At 38.5% G+C, this 16,598-nt stretch overlaps 3 protein-coding genes across 3 annotated transcripts; 2 read left to right on the top strand and 1 right to left on the bottom strand.

Annotated features, from left to right (window-relative positions):
* Nucleotides 1–435: 435 nt before the first annotated feature.
* On the top strand, nt 436–3,297 carry LOC109150712 (actin-like). The gene is made up of 5 exons (XM_019298700.1): nt 436–598; nt 1,533–1,613; nt 1,702–2,095; nt 2,167–2,780; nt 2,870–3,297. The coding sequence occupies exons 2-5, from the start codon at nt 1,554–1,556 to the stop codon at nt 2,933–2,935; spliced, it is 1,134 nt and encodes a 377-aa protein (XP_019154245.1). The 5' UTR covers nt 436–598; nt 1,533–1,553; the 3' UTR covers nt 2,936–3,297.
* Nucleotides 3,298–6,307: 3,010 nt separating this feature from the next.
* LOC109153327 (putative germin-like protein 2-1) lies at nt 6,308–6,946 on the top strand. The gene has a single exon (XM_019301228.1). The coding sequence runs from the start codon at nt 6,308–6,310 to the stop codon at nt 6,944–6,946; it is 639 nt and encodes a 212-aa protein (XP_019156773.1).
* Nucleotides 6,947–14,663: 7,717 nt separating this feature from the next.
* Nucleotides 14,664–15,643, bottom strand: LOC109153716 (putative germin-like protein 2-1). Its single transcript, XM_019301609.1, has 2 exons — nt 14,922–15,643; nt 14,664–14,877 (listed from the first exon to the last, which is right to left on the bottom strand). Exon 1 carries the CDS (start codon nt 15,598–15,600, stop codon nt 14,947–14,949), a length of 654 nt encoding a protein of 217 aa, XP_019157154.1. The 5' UTR covers nt 15,601–15,643; the 3' UTR covers nt 14,664–14,877; nt 14,922–14,946.
* Between the last annotated feature and the right edge of the window lie 955 nt (nt 15,644–16,598).

The following is a 16,598-nucleotide window of genomic DNA, read 5'->3' as shown; positions in this document are numbered from 1 at the left end:
CCCACCTCTGTTTATGCGCTGCGAAATTTTATTTGTTTAATTCTACACAAAACAAAAAAAAAATGTTTAGGTGTATAAAAATTAAAATGTTAAGTTCTCATAAAAAAAACAATTAAAATGTTAAAATATATAATTCTTTTCATTTTCCTGTTCATTTGCTGGAAAATGAACCAAATAAAAAAAAAAAAACAGATTTTCATTGTGCCAAACACAAGAAAGAAAAATATTTTTAGAAAATGACTCATTTTTCAAAAGTCATTTTCTTGCTTTTCAAACGACCCTAAGATAATCGAATAGGGTGGGTATATTTGTCAAATTGTAAAAGACTGCAAAAGCCAGCCAGCTAAATCAGCGATGAATATTATGTGTCAACGGGTCCCACTCATCAGAGATGTAATCATAAAGCCAACGGCCCTGATTTATTCAAATGGAATTTGAGGCTCATTTCATCCGAATTTCATTTGAGGCTGAGACTCAGTTTTCGTTATTCCGGCTTTTAAGCCTGAGGGAGTGCGTCAGGCTCTGTTTTAAGAGTGCGAAAGACGGGAGAGAGGAACATCACGCCACACCCAATACCCATATCTTCAAAAGCCTAAAGGTATTATCTTTGCTCTCAAATCTCGTTTTTTTCTTTCCAATTTATTATCAAACCTCGTATCTTTGAGGCGTTTAGCTGAAACCTTTTATAATTTGCTGAAAAGGTTGGATGCTTTTGACTGTTTTTAGATAGATTCTTTGATTCAGCGAATTTTTGTGGAAATTTGTATTTGTATCGTGCATAGAATGGTTTAATAATGCTTTCAATGAAGCTGGATCTATGGATCTGAAAATGGGTATTAGGAGCGACCCAAATGTCACAATCTAAATCTGATTCTTTGACGTGGTCATTGATAGATCCTAACTTTCGAATTCATTTGTTTTAACTTACAAATCTGCTCTTATTTGGATTCTGATTGGGGCGTAATCTTGCTTCAATTTCTTATTTTGGTAATTGTCTGTTAGATATGGAACTGGGGCAATTCATTTCTTCATAAAAGATCCAGCTTTTGTTTGTTCTGTAATGCCTACATGAATTTGGCTTGTGGAAATGCTCAGATCTGGGAATTTAAGTTCTGGAGAGCTTGATGTAAATATATGCATTAGTTTCTGTGCCTCGGGTTGATATAGATTGCAGCTCATTTATGATTGCTTGGTTTATCATATATATCTGTATGTATATGTATATGTGCCTGGATTGTAATTTAAATTGGGAGTTCATAAGTAATGACAGTGGAAATGAAAATATAAAATGTAGTAGTTGTGGAATTCATGAAGTTTTTCTGCATACAAAGAGGCTTAGATTCTTTCATTCTTTCCCTTCATTTATAGCACCATTTTGCATCAGCTATCTGGAAAGGTTTGTTAGATCACCTCATTCCACACAATCTTAGCACATTTTACATTTGAGAATTAAATTGCTATAGTTGGTTACTATTGAATAATGTGTCAATTTTATCTTATGTGATTGATTTAACACACAACTGATTTTTCAGAACCAATAAAAAAAAAAAAAGATGGCCGAAGGTGAGGATATCCAGCCCCTCGTCTGTGACAATGGAACTGGAATGGTCAAGGTATGTAATTTTTAGCATATGATGTGTTGTAATGATATTAGTGTGGACAGCTTTTTATGAACATATAAGTTTATGGTGAAATTTTCAGGCCGGATTTGCTGGAGATGATGCTCCGAGAGCTGTGTTTCCTAGCATTGTTGGGCGCCCCCGTCACACGGGAGTGATGGTTGGCATGGGCCAGAAGGATGCTTATGTTGGAGACGAGGCTCAATCGAAGAGAGGTATTTTGACTCTGAAGTACCCTATCGAACATGGAATTGTCAACAACTGGGATGACATGGAGAAAATATGGCATCATACTTTCTACAATGAACTCCGTGTGGCTCCCGAGGAGCACCCGGTGCTCCTCACGGAAGCTCCTCTTAACCCCAAGGCTAATCGTGAGAAAATGACACAAATCATGTTCGAAACGTTCAATGCCCCTGCTATGTATGTTGCTATCCAGGCCGTCCTTTCCCTTTACGCCAGTGGTCGTACAACTGGTAAGCATTATCATTAAGGCGAATAATTTGAATATTTGTCATAATATTGATATTAACTTGGTGGGTTTTAGGTATTGTTTTGGATTCTGGGGATGGTGTGAGTCACACGGTTCCAATCTACGAAGGTTACGCCCTGCCACACGCAATCCTGCGTCTTGATTTGGCAGGACGTGATCTCACCGACCATCTCATGAAGATTCTGACCGAGAGAGGCTATTCTTTCACCACTTCCGCGGAGCGGGAAATCGTGAGGGACATGAAGGAAAAGCTCTCGTACATTGCTCTCGACTACGAGCAAGAGCTCGAAACATCCAAGACGAGCTCATCTGTGGAAAAGAGCTACGAGCTGCCCGATGGACAGGTGATCACTATCGGCAACGAGCGATTCCGCTGCCCGGAGGTCCTCTTCCAGCCATCCATAATCGGGATGGAAGCTGCTGGCATCCACGAGACAACATACAATTCCATCATGAAGTGCGACGTCGATATTAGGAAGGACCTGTACGGGAATATCGTCCTCAGTGGTGGTACCACAATGTTTACCGGCATTGCTGATAGGATGAGCAAGGAGATCACGGCTTTGGCTCCAAGTAGTATGAAGATCAAGGTGGTTGCCCCGCCCGAGAGGAAGTACAGTGTTTGGATCGGAGGATCGATTTTAGCCTCCCTCAGCACATTCCAGCAGGTATGCCCCGATCCTTCTTAGCTTTATAAATATGATCATCTGGAACTATATAACATTACCTAATTATAAACGTTTCTTCCCCAATGCAGATGTGGATAGCAAAGGCTGAGTATGATGAGTCTGGCCCGTCGATTGTCCACAGAAAATGCTTCTAAGTGCAGCATGCTGGGAACGTCGCTAGAGAATTGTTATAAAAAACATTTTGTCATCAGTTGATTGCCAATAACTCTGGTTCTTGCTTGTTTTGCTTTGGTTTTTACTTCTATTTTTATTTTTGGTTTTCTTTTTACTTGTTACTCTGGCGCTTATGTTGGGTTTTTTTTTTATTTATTTTTGTTTTTTTTTTTTTTTTCTCTTTTTGAGATTTTCATTTGATAAGGTGGACTTGGGACCATGTTTGTTCATGCCAAGGATTCATTGAATCATTGTTATTATTATTATTAGTATTATTCTAAATTGGTTACCATGTAGAAGAAGATTTGTGAATTTCAATGATACTATTATTTGTGATTTTGGACCAACACTCAACTCGAGGATTGTTGTTTGTTTATAGTAGGGGCATTGCAATCTTTATGTACAGTTTGTGTTGCAACCTATATATGGTAAAACTAGGTTTTGATTGAAAAATACCTTTCTTTTATATTCTTCTCCCTAACACACCAGAAAGCAAATGTTCTTAGAATATCCAGACTAGTTTAGTTTTTTTCTCGGTTTTTTAATGATCCAATTATAAGAGAGAGCAAAGAGAAAAGGAAAGAAAAAAAAAAAGAAACAGTCGTATGGAACATTAGAAAAATGTACAATACACAATTCTTTACCATTCTGTCCATTTGATCAAAATGTTGTGGTATATTTAATTTTTAAGGGAGTGTTAATTCATTTAAATACAATGGTGCATTCTGTCTCAATCAAGTCACATCTTATAGTTGTATTATTATTTGTATATAAATGATATACCCAACAAGTCAGTTACTTTTTTGGCAACTGACAAGTGACACACAACAATGAGTCAATGACAACATGTGGAGTATGACTAAACTGAATAAGGCAATTTATATTGTGGACCAACTGGTCCACATACAATTATGTACATAGATTTAAACGACGTCGTTTTGATACTTAAATTTTAACATACAATTTTTTGTTTTTTCATGTTTCTACACAAATATTAATATATTTAAGTACAACACATGTTCTATATATATATGATTTAAGTAGAGACTTTATATTCTATAGACACATTATTTCACAATAAAGAAATAAATTCATAAACACAATATGTATTACACAACTACTAATCTATTTTAGGTACAAATTCAAACTACATAATTTCATAACATAAGACATAAAATCTCACAACACAAGATACATATACACGTACATGTTATAAATTTTGTTCTAGATACAAAATTCATACTCTTAAAGTACATAATTTCACAACACAAGACACAAACACATGCTTTACAAAAAAAAAAAAAAAAAAAAAAAAACAACAAACAGTCAAAATTAGAAGTCAAAAACAACATCCTACGGGACCAAGGTCCACAGTATAATAATTGAGTAAGATTGAAATTTCTTCGACTAGTTAACTAACACCGCATAAGAAAAAAGATATGCACCGTCACATTCACACTCCTTGTAAAACTTGCTTCCAGCAACAATGTGAATGTTCAATTCTTGACACAAATAAGAATTTCAATTGATGTAATGTTGTTGACTAGGCAAGAACTTCATATCTCAAATTGAGCTAGAAATGAATGCATGTGTCTACTAGCAAGATGCACAAACTAAAGCTATCCGTTCGATAATAATAAGGAAAAAAGTTTCTCGACTTTGTTTTGCATATATGAAGGAGCCCTTTGGGTCTCAATCACACTCCTACTACATCACATTAGCTCTAAGTAGTAAACTTCAAGAAGCTTTGGGATAGCAGCCTATAAATAGACAACAGCTAAAGTTCATCATCTTATCATTAAATTTGTTGGGTTCTGTAATACCATATTTGTCTAAATTGTCGTTACCTTTGTCTTGATTTTACGTTACTCCTTCAACCCAAATAACACATGCACTTTGCCATGGTTTTTTTTTTTTTTTTTTTACCCAGGATATCCCTCCCGTCAATAACCAAAAGATTAATCTCAATCCCTACGGTCAGCACAATTACTAAGCGGTAGGGGACCGGCCATGGCTTTTTCTTAATTACAAAGAATTAGCACTTCAATTCATGGAGTATACTCCCCCGTTCCCGTCCCCATAATCCTGAACTCGTCCCCCTCCCTGTCCCATCTCTGGCGGGAATTAAAAATAGTCCTCATTCCTGTCCCACGGAAAATTAGGCAAAGATGGAGATTCCCGTTTCTCGGTGTCAAAATCTTAAATTAGTGTAATTTTAAAAACTAAGATTTTAATTTTAATATATATATATATATATATATATATATATATATATATATATATATATATATATATATATATAGTAAAAGGTTCCCGTGCGGTTGAATGCTTCCCGTGCGGTTGTGCGGTTATTAATGTGCGTGAGATTTGTACTCAATGTGCGTGAGTGTTGTGTTTAATGTGCCTGAGATTTGTACTTAATGTGCGTGAATGTGTAAAATGCAGCAGAAAATATATAGATTTCAGCTTCTTCCCATCCCCAGTAGCCATTGCTCCCTCCCCGATGATGATGATGCGGAGGCGAGCTATTGTAGTTAAGAATTATGGGAATAATACAACAGAAATCCACACTTAGCTACTGTGCAAATTTTACTGTGAGTGCGTCATTTATATAAACATTCAACTCCACTGAAGGTAGCTGATAATCCAAAATCCATGGCCAAATTGAAGGAAGAAGTAACAAGAAGCTTGGGCGTTAATGTGCGTGAGTTTCTGTTCTGCTTCCTTCTGAGCTCGTAATTCTGAAATACTCACGCACATTAAACACAAATCTCACGCACATTAAACACAATGCTCAGGCATATTAAGTACAAAACTCACTCATATTAAGCACATTAACATTAAGTATAAACCTCACGCACATAAATCAACCGCACAACCGCACGGAAAGCAACAAATGCACCTGATCCCTTCCATATATATATATATATATATATATATAGGGGTATCCCTTCCCGGACGAAAAATTACATACATTCTTCACTCCCAGAAAATTTTCTTCATCCCCATCTCCCTCCGAGCTAGAACGGGATCCCCGTGGGATGGGTTAAATTGGCATCCCTACATGTAATGTGCATTTTCATCGTATTTATAACTTTAATTTTTGTTCTCTCAAACATCTACCTATAGCGCAGCTCCTTTTCTGCAGCCTTTATTATTACTAGTTGCTTTCGTTTTTGTCCAGGATTGTTTGTTCCGAGGTCTGGTTGTGTTTGAGAGCATTCTGTAGCTTGATATGACCGCCGGCTAAGGGTTCATGGGCAAACTACATACTATATAAACGTACTGAAGCTATTAGGCTCAGCCAAAGCTATTTGACCTGAGCTTTCTCTTTTCTGTTCTTCTGAAACAAAATGGCGAAACTTGATTCTCTCTTCTTGATCGTAGCCGCCCTGGCTCTGGGCTGCCTAGCCGCCGCACAAGATTTCTGTGTGAGGGATCGCAGTGGCCCGCCATGCAAGGATCCAAGCCTTGTTCAGGAAGAGGACTTTCTATTTTCCGGGTTGCATTTACCCGGCGACGCATCATCGAACCGCCTGAAGTTTAATGTGACCGCCGTCACCGTGGCTCAGATACCAGGGCTCAACACTCTGGGGCTCTCAATGGCCCGCATTGATTTCGGACCACAGGGCGGCGTTCCTCCCCACGTTCACCCCACCGCCACGGAGATGTTCACTGTAATCCAAGGGGTTTTCGTGGTTGGGTTTGTGACGTCCGACCCTGAGCATCGTCTCTTCGTCAGGAGCCTCCGGAAGGGCGACGTGTTTGTGTTCCCGGCGGGAGTGGTTCATTTCGTGCGCAACGTGAAATACGAACGCGGCGTCGGGATTTCTGCGTTCAACAGTGAGAACCCCAGAACAACGACGATCGCCGATGCGGTTTTCGGATCGTATATGCCGATTGGGGATGGGATTCTTGGCCCGGCTTTCCAGATTGGTTCCGATTTGGTTTTTGAAATCCAAGCAAAGTTCAACAATCACTCCAACTTTTAATAGTCTTGTGGTCCTCGTCATTAAGTCACAAATAACACTATTGAAAATTATGAAATTTCCGACCACCTGAAAGTGATCATAAATTAAGTCGAAAGTCTTGTTCCGACCACTTTTGGTATTTAGAAAAAAACCTTTGTTGCTATTTCCGACCACTTTTTGGTATCAATTTGATTTAAGATCACTTTCAGGTGGTGGAAAATTCTATAATTTCCAGTAGTGTAAATTCAAACTTATCATCATTTAAAAAAAAAGATAAAAAGTTTTAAAGCATTCTAATAATTGAAGCATGAGTTGTTAGCCCGTAGGCTCTATCTTAACTAAAACCTATGCTGATTGCATTGCACATCTATACTTATATATTATATATGCTCAACAATAATGCCTCCATCCTCAGAAGTGTTTTACTTTGCTCAGTACGTGTGTTTGGAACTTCAAAGTTATGCTGTCTCTGTACCCAAATATCTAATCTGTTCTACAAGTTTTGTAATATGATTACATGCAGTGATGTTATATTCTATCATTTTATGTTAGGAGTAGGGAACAAACATAGCTAGAGAACTGCCCCCTTCCAATTAGCTACAATGTTAAAGTATAAAATTCGTTTTTAATAGTGAAAATTGATATGATTACCTCTTTACAATTGCATACATTCTAGACAAGCATCATATATATCATAGGCCGGTAGTAACACATACATTATGTATACTAACATTTCTTACTATAACAATATAATCGAATGAGATCACAATTTTTCTAATAACTAGTTAACTACAGAGAACATAATGTTAGTGATGGAATTAATTAAATCGGGGTTCGAATTAATTAACCCGAATAAATAAATAAACGTGACAAGTATATGATTAAACGATAATATGGGTATGAATTATGATACGAATATAGTCACGGGGACGAATATTGTATTAATCGCGTATAAAGTGCTATTACAAAGGTACAAGACGTGTAATAATAAGACCAGTTTAGATAGAAAGTAGAAGATGCCTCTTTAGGACATGGAAGAGTGTTTTTATAGGCTATGTTGTCGTAACAGCCCCGGAGAACTCGGTGGGAGCCGCCTGATCCGCAACCGCCGCCATAAGACTCGCTCCACGTGAGGACCCCGTCTCTTGGCCGAGCACAGGGCTCGGCCAAGTAGCCAGTCGAGGGGTAGCTGACCCCAAGGGGGGCAGGCCCCTCGTGGTTTGCTTGACCGGGTCCGATGTCCTGGGTCAGGTTCGCTCCGAATCCATCCGTGATTATTTCATCAGTTAGCACTAATGAGTTATTTCATGCAAATTGACAAATTATATAGTGGACCAGGGTCCAATGTCTACCTTAAATGGTGAATCCTGTTCCAAAAATGACATCATTTTATTTTCAGTGTCAATTAGTACGTGTTTAATATTTAATAACATTTTGTACTATGTTCATAATGCTAATTTTAATGTCTATAAACACTAAAATAAATGTACATAATATCTATTTCCATTCAATTTATAGTAGCTATGTTCATAATGTTCAGTCTATATGTTCATAAAAACAAAACTTAACATACATAAACATTAGAATAAAATAATGACTTTATGGCGGATATGGCTGGAGCCATCCAACCCCATCATTCTATAGTTTAGTGCCTTCATATTGGGGTATTCCCCCTCCTATGTACCAAAACTAATAATAATATAATAATGATTTTATGCACATAGTTAATTAGTAATGGATGGGTTCAAATTTTCTTGAACTTGAGCTGAATGGGCCATTGGGCTAGAGTAGAATGTTAGTCGACGAAGAAAACGCATGCATATATAGGCAATCGTTATACCGCAATCGTAATGAGACGTTATGCTGTGGAATCGTGCCCAACGTGCATTATGGGCACGGTAACGGTGCCGTCAAGCACCGTTATTTTTTTTTTTTTGAAAATCAACCTGGCGGTTGTATTTATAGAAGAGTTAAAATAGAGTCTGGTGGAACATTGTTCCAGTACATAGTAGTATTGAAACTAAGTGCTGAAGTAGCTAAAGTATGAGCTAATAAATTCTGTAATCTAGGAATGTAAAGCACTGAACAATAATTAAAGGCAGACATATAGGTTCTGCAACTATCGATGGCATAACCTAAATGCGAGCGTAACGTGGGTGGTGGCCCAGATAAGTAGCACTGTAACTGTTGACAATCCGTATGAATCCGTATAGATAGCTCATTCCTCCTCTTAAGCCATGATAAAGCTTCTTTGCATGCCAAAGCCTCGGCCATGAGCGGTGAGTGGCAACCTGCTAACGGGGCGCTGAAGGCGGATATGTAGTGGCCATTGGCATCGAGGAGTACCGCACCAACAGCCGCGACATTGGTTCCTCGATGATAACTTGCGTCCACATAACATTTGACGGGTGTCATCATCTCGCCAATCACGGATTCCGAAGCGGCAGCTTGCAGCGGCGGCAGTTCGTTCCCGGCAGGCTCGGCGTTCGGTCCCAGCGGCGGCAGTGGGTGCTGTTCGGCAGCGACGTGGTGGCTGGCGGTCCGTGGCTGTGACGGCAAGTGGCGGTGGTGAATATCCTTCCAAGCTGTCATTGTGGCAGCCGCCACTGACAATAATTTCGTTGGTGTTGGTAGGCAGGCATCCCAAACCGCTCCGTTTCTGGCCCTCCAAAGATGGTATAAAATTGCAGTTGCATAAACAATTCCATCAAAGTCTAGAACATTCAAGATTGCACTAAACCATTCATGGAAAATATTTGTGATAATATTGGGGGTTGGAAGGTTGGATTTTGCCCAAATGGAGTGTGCATAGTCACACAAAACTAATGCATGCATGGTATCTTCATTCACATTTCCACACATGGCACACAATGGGTTAACATCCACTCTCTTTATAAGCAGATTGTTTGTGGTAGGAAGGATATCACAAATAGCTCTCCATAAGAATGTCTTCCACTTTGGTGGTATTTTTAATTTCCATAGGGATAACCATTCATTAAAAATACCATTAGAATTATGCTCATAACTCCCCACTATATGCCTGTAGCCACTCTTGACTGAATAACATCCATTAGGGTCACCATACCAATACCATATATCATCATACTCAGGGGCAATTGGTATAATCTGAATTCTGGATATATCACTTGGTTGGAAAATATCTGCCAATATATGCAGATCCCAGGTGCCTGTATCGCGATCAATTAGCCCTATTACTTTGGCCCCAGACAGATATTGCGGCATTTCCGTGTGAATCATAGGGTCCAGTTCATCATTTAGCCAGGGATGCTCCCATATCAAGGTAGAACTTCCATTTCCAACTCTTCTTCTTATGCCACCACATACTAGATCCTTCGCTGCCATGATACTGCGCCAACAAAAACTTGGATTATTTCCTATAGTTGCCTCTAGGAAAGTATCCTTTGGATAATATCTTGCTTTATAAACTTTGGCTACCAATGAGTCTGTGTTAGTGAGCAGCCTCCATGCCTGCTTTTCTAACATTGCCAAATTAAATGCCCTTAGATCTTTGAATCCCTGTCCACCATATTTCTTTGGGATACACAATTTATCCCAGGCTTTCCAATGTATGCCACGATCCGTACCCGACCCCCACCAGTACCGATTCATAGTACGCTCAATAGCCGTACAAACAGATATTGGTAGAAGAAAAACACTCATTGAAAAAGTTGGCATTGCCTGGGCCACACTTTTCAACAATATTTCCTTCCCGGCCTGCGTTAGCAACTTCTTATTCCAAGATCCAACCCTTTGCTTAATTTTATCCTCAATGTATGCGAATGCCGCCTTTTTGTTCCGTCCGACAAAAGAAGGCAGCCCCAGATATTTCCCAAAGTTGGGGGCTTGTGTAACCCCCAGTATTTGTGCCACCATATCTTTATCATTCTGCCCTGTATTCCTGCTGTAGCATATGCTGGATTTGTGGTAGTTTACTTTCTGGCCGGATAAGCTCTCATATAACTGTAAACAATTCTTTATTTCAGATGCTTCGTGTCTGTTTGCTCTAAAAAACAGTAGGCTATCATCTGCAAAAAATAAGTGAGAGATCGGTGGTGCGCCTCTAGCAACCCTGCAACCATGTATTAAACCTCTATTCTGCACCTGCTGCAATAATAGTGAGAGCCCCTCTGCACATATGATAAATAAATACGGAGATAATGGGTCTCCCTGGCGGAGGCCACGCGTGGGTGTAATGGAGGTACTGCGAGTGCCATTTATCATAAAGCTATACGACACAATGGTCACACACAACATAAGTAACTCAACCCATCTATCATCAAAGCCCAAAGCTAACAACATCCCACGGAGGAAGGGCCATTCCATGCAGTCATAAGCTTTGGCCATATCCAGTTTGAGTGCACTCCATCCTACTGCCCCGCATTGTTTTCTATTCAGGTAGTGCCCTACTTCCGCAGCTACAAGAATATTATCAGTAATCAGCCTGTCTGGTATAAAAGCACTCTGGGATGCAGAAATTAAATCTCCCATTAACGGCTTCATTCTCTGGGTAATCATCTTAGCCATTATCCTGTATATTACATTGCTTAATGCTATCGGGCGAAAATCTGCTACCACTTGAGGGGTTTTCTTCTTGGGGATGAGTACCACATCTGTATCATTCAAATTGGGGGGCAAAACACGGTTGTTTAGGCAATCCACTATAAATGCCGCAACATCACTACCAACTATATCCCAGAATTGTTGATAAAATCCTGGGTTCATACCATCTGGTCCAGGTGCTTTGTCAGGGGCCATCGCAAATAGAGCATCTTTAACCTCAAATATCTCAAAGGGTCGTAATAATGACTCATTTTGATCCTGGGTTACCCGGGGGGATACTCCAGAAAACAGATTGTCACCATTCAATGGGTTACAGGAAGAAAATATATGGCTAAAATAATCCAAAATAACTGCACTCATAGCATCACCTTCCACCCAATCCCCACTATCATTCATAAGTTTATAAATAGTATTTTTCTTCTTACGATGAGAGACGTACCTGTGATAGAATTTCGTATTAGCATCCGCATTCCTTAACCAGTGTTGTTTTGCCCTTTGCCTCCAGTAAGCATCTTCTTGGATCCCATATTACTCAGAATTCCTTCCAGGCGCTGGAATTCATTCAAGGATGCCACATCAGTACGACCCCTAAGATGTAACTGTTGCTTCCGCAGGAGTCTGATTTTTTCACCAAACTTATGGTACCGGTCTCCGCCCCATCTTGACAATTTGTTCCCACAGTGTGTTATACAGTCCTGGATCCCTTCACTCCTCCCCTCCTCCCACGACTTCTCCACCACATTCCTGCATCCATCATCATACAACCAGGCCATTTCAAACCGAAACCCTCTCCTTCCTCCTCCTCCGTTATTTATTTATTTATTTATTTTATTATTTTTTTAAAAAATTTATTTCCAGACCGCTTCGTTATAGGAGTATATATTCACAGCTTTGTGTTCATAATTTCATAACTGTACATTAATAATTTCATAACTGTACATTCATAATTCCATAACTGTACATTCATAATTCCGTAATTGTACATTCATAATTCAATAACTGTAAATTCATAATTTTCGAAGCTCTATGTTCATAATTGTAAGTTCATAATGTCAGAGTTCTATGTTCATAATTTCATAACTGTACATTCATAATTTCATAACTGTACATTCATAATTCCATAACTGTACATTCATAATTCCATACTATATATTCATAATTCCATACCGAACATTCATAATTTTCGAAGCTCTATGTTCATAATTGTAAGTTCATAATTCCATAAATGTACATTCATAATTCTATAACTGTACATTCATAATGTCATAACTGTATATTCATAATTTCATAACGAATATGCCGTTAACGCCGTTAACGGCGTTTCGAACAATTTTTTTTTTTTTTTTTTGTTAGTTAAAACGGCGTCGTTTTCAGTGAAAACGACGCCGTTTTAGCGCCGTGCGCATAGCATAATTTTCCAATCGTAATGCTGTGCAACCGCGTGTTCACCATGCATGGTGCACACGGTTGCAAAACGATGCCGTTTTATTTATTTATTTTTTTTTTTAAATCGCTTTCGGATTATCGTTAACGGCGTTAGGCGGTTTCCTTTCGTATTCAAATAGTAGGATATATTCATAATTTCATAATTATATATTCATAATTTGACAATAGTACATTCAAAAATAATAGCTACACATTCATAATTTCATATCCATATATTCATAATTTCACAACTAGACATTCATAATTACATAACTCCATATTCAGAATTCTTAAAGTGCTTGTTCACAGAGAATTATATCCATAATTGCATAACTACACATCCATAATTTCAAAACTATATATCCATAACTTCATAACTATATATCCATAACTTAATAACTATACATCCATAACTTCATAACTATATATCCATAATTTCATAACTATATATCCATAACTTCATAACTATATATTCATAATTAGACGTCGATTGGAGTTTTTGTAAAAATAAAAAATAAAAAATTATTTGATTGTTGGAGTTAAACGGTGCCACTACTCCATCATAGTAAACGGTGTCGTTTTGCAACTGTGTGCACCATGCATGGTGCACACGGTTGCACAGAATAATTTGCGGAGTATTATTGACCAAGGCGGTCAAGCTAGATTGGACATGGAATGGGCTGGCTTAGGATGCGGTAAATGTACGTTGTCCTTAACAGCACGTTTGGTTCATGGAATGAATTTGCAGGGAATAGGAATGTTATTTCACAGGGGATGTATTCTATTGTTTAGTTGGTTGAGGGAATAGACTTTAGTAACAACAACAACAACAACAACAACAACAACAACAACAATAATAATAATAATAATAATAATAATTATTATTATTATTATTATTATTATTATACAAATACATATTTATATTTATATTTATTTTCCCATTTGTCCCATATCGGTTGGAGAAGTAAGGAATGGAGCCTTGAGACTCATTTTATAGGAGTCTCAAGGCTCCATAATTTCAATTGCAATGCTCATCCGCTAGGCAAGCTTGCAATGCCCATCCTCTAGGCATGCAGATGGGCATGCTACTTAATTTAGGAGTTAAGGCTCTATAATTAAGGAGTCTTATATAGTTATATATATATATATATATATATATATATATATATATATATATATATATATATATATATATATATATATATATATTTTGATGGATAAAAATTATAATTAATTAAATATATACATTTATATAGTACATTATATTTATTAAATAAATATAAATATTATATAATGTGCAAAAGGTATTTTTGATATAAAAGCTATTCCCAAGGGCATGGAATGTTGAACCCCGGCCAGACAGAGCATTTGGGAGGCTAAATCGATGTTCACTGCGCACAAGGAACCCCCCTCACTTTGAGAGGTTGATCCCACACTACCGCTAGTGAGACTCGATCCCTAATCATTCTTCCAAAGTTTCACTTCTATGACCAGTTGAGCTACCAATGCGGACATATATATATATATATATATATATATATATATATATATATATATATATATATATATATATATATATATATATTATTCTTTACATTATGTATAGTTGTGTAGTTGTGTGATCTCTATATCTTAAGCTAATTTAAAATTGTTTTATTATTTAAAGAATATACTCTCATAAAAAAATGTATAACCAATTATGAACTGAATTTACGATCTATATATAATAAGTTAATAACCAGAAGCTAAGTAGTTCCTCATTAAGTGATCTAGAAACCTTAGAAATCTAATTTCCACGAGGATATTGATTTCGAACACATACAAACTAAATGCAGAAACAAATTAATTTTAACACAAAAATAATAATAAAAATGAAAGCAAAATAATCACAATAAAATTAATTTCAAACAGACTCAATTAAGAAGACCACAACACAAATAATTAAACTATTTTAGGCAAAGTAGTGAAATAATGTTTGTCACGCGGTCACGCCTTTTGATTTGATGTATTTTATTTTAGAATTTGGACTGGATGTTTGAAACTGTATTCTTGTCCACTTGGAAAGCCTTTGCAAGGATATCACCACTAATTGGCGGCTCCGACCCGAATACGGCGTTGGCGATGGTGATCACACCAGGGTTCTGACTGCTCAATCCAGCAAAAGCCACCGCCTTTGTGTACCCAACATTGCGCTGAAAATGGACAAGCCCCACCGGAAACACGAAAACGTCGCCGGCCTTGAGAACCTTAGAGATGAGACGGTTGTCGGGGTTGGAGGTGACGAACCCAACTTCAAGAACTCCTTGTAGAACCACGATGATTTCTGTGGCTCTGGGGTGAGTGTGGGGAGGGTTTTGTCCCCATGGCTCGTAGTCAATGCGCACCAGTGAAACGCCGAGAGTGTTGAGCCCCGGGATTTGAGCCACGTTCACGGCGGTGACTTTGGAGCCATTGGGATTTGATGTGTTGCCAGGTAAATGCAGCCCGCTGAAGAAAAAGTCACTGGCTTCAACCATCTTGGGATCCTTGCATGCAAAGCCGTTAACCTTGGCGGAGCTACTAGGATCTGCAACGCAGAAGTCTTGCAGTGGGCTAGGCTCGAATGCCATGGCGAGGCCGCAGAAAGTGAGAGCTACCAGCAAGCTCAGAAAGACGGCGAGATTTGCCATTTAATTTGATTTTGAGCTGAACTGGATGGGAAGCTAATAAGCTAGGAACTGATGAAGGATGATGAAATGGATGTGTTTGAGGTAATCTTTATATAGGCAGATCGAGTTCATGCGTATACATGATTAAAGTCTGTAGATTTGGAGGATATATATTATATTATATATTATACTATGGCTACGACTTGAAGCCGTCCAAGCATGTACACGGAAATTGGCCTGGGTTGACAGCGTCCGAGCTGAGTTGTGCATACTCGCTCAGAGGAAGTTAGCGCGCGGACAAGGAGAAGAGGTTTGCCGGCTGCTGCTATCTATCTTAATTTTGCAATTTGGATAACACACGCGAGCGAGTTTCATTTTAATATAATATTGGATAGATGAGGAAATGGTCATAGGTTTGCTTAGTAGCTTGTTCGATCAAGATCAATTTAAAAGAAAATGTATGTTTTGCTTATCAAGATGAAAGTAATAATTTTAAGTTGGATAAAGTTAGATTAAAAAATTTTCACCAAAATCTTTCATCATTTGTATGGTCATTGATGGGATGGGCATACACCCAGTCGGACAAGGCAGCCAAAGATATGTGAAGTTGGCGAGTAAGTCGAGTACAAAAGGTAAAGTACCAGCCATATGAGTATGTACTGTCGAGTCGGTCAAGTGGGCATATATAGGTAGGTTGGAAGAGACATGGGAGCAAGCAGTCAGAGAGGCAGGATGATAGAATTGGTCAGTCGTATGGCAAGATGCTTGACAGAGGCAGACGGGAGCAAATCGGGTAGAAGGGTGGGACTTGTAGGCATCCAGCCGGGTAGCTGGATGGGACCTGCGTACAGCTAGCCAGGTAGCTGGATGGGACCTGTAAGCGGGCAGTCGGGTAGTGACCGAGGGAGGAAGTTACACGGGCAGAGGTTCGGATGAAGTGACGAGCAAACGAAGAATCGTTCGGGTGGAACATGCATGAGACTAGGGCCTAAAGGAGTTGTACCTAGTGGCATAGCTAG

Source organism: Ipomoea nil, unplaced genomic scaffold, assembly GCF_001879475.1.
Source record: "Ipomoea nil cultivar Tokyo-kokei standard unplaced genomic scaffold, Asagao_1.1 scaffold0268, whole genome shotgun sequence".
Lineage (NCBI taxonomy): Eukaryota > Viridiplantae > Streptophyta > Magnoliopsida > Solanales > Convolvulaceae > Ipomoea > Ipomoea nil.
The sequence above is the reverse complement of the archived record's forward strand: the minus strand, read 5'-3'. Positions and strand labels throughout refer to the sequence as shown.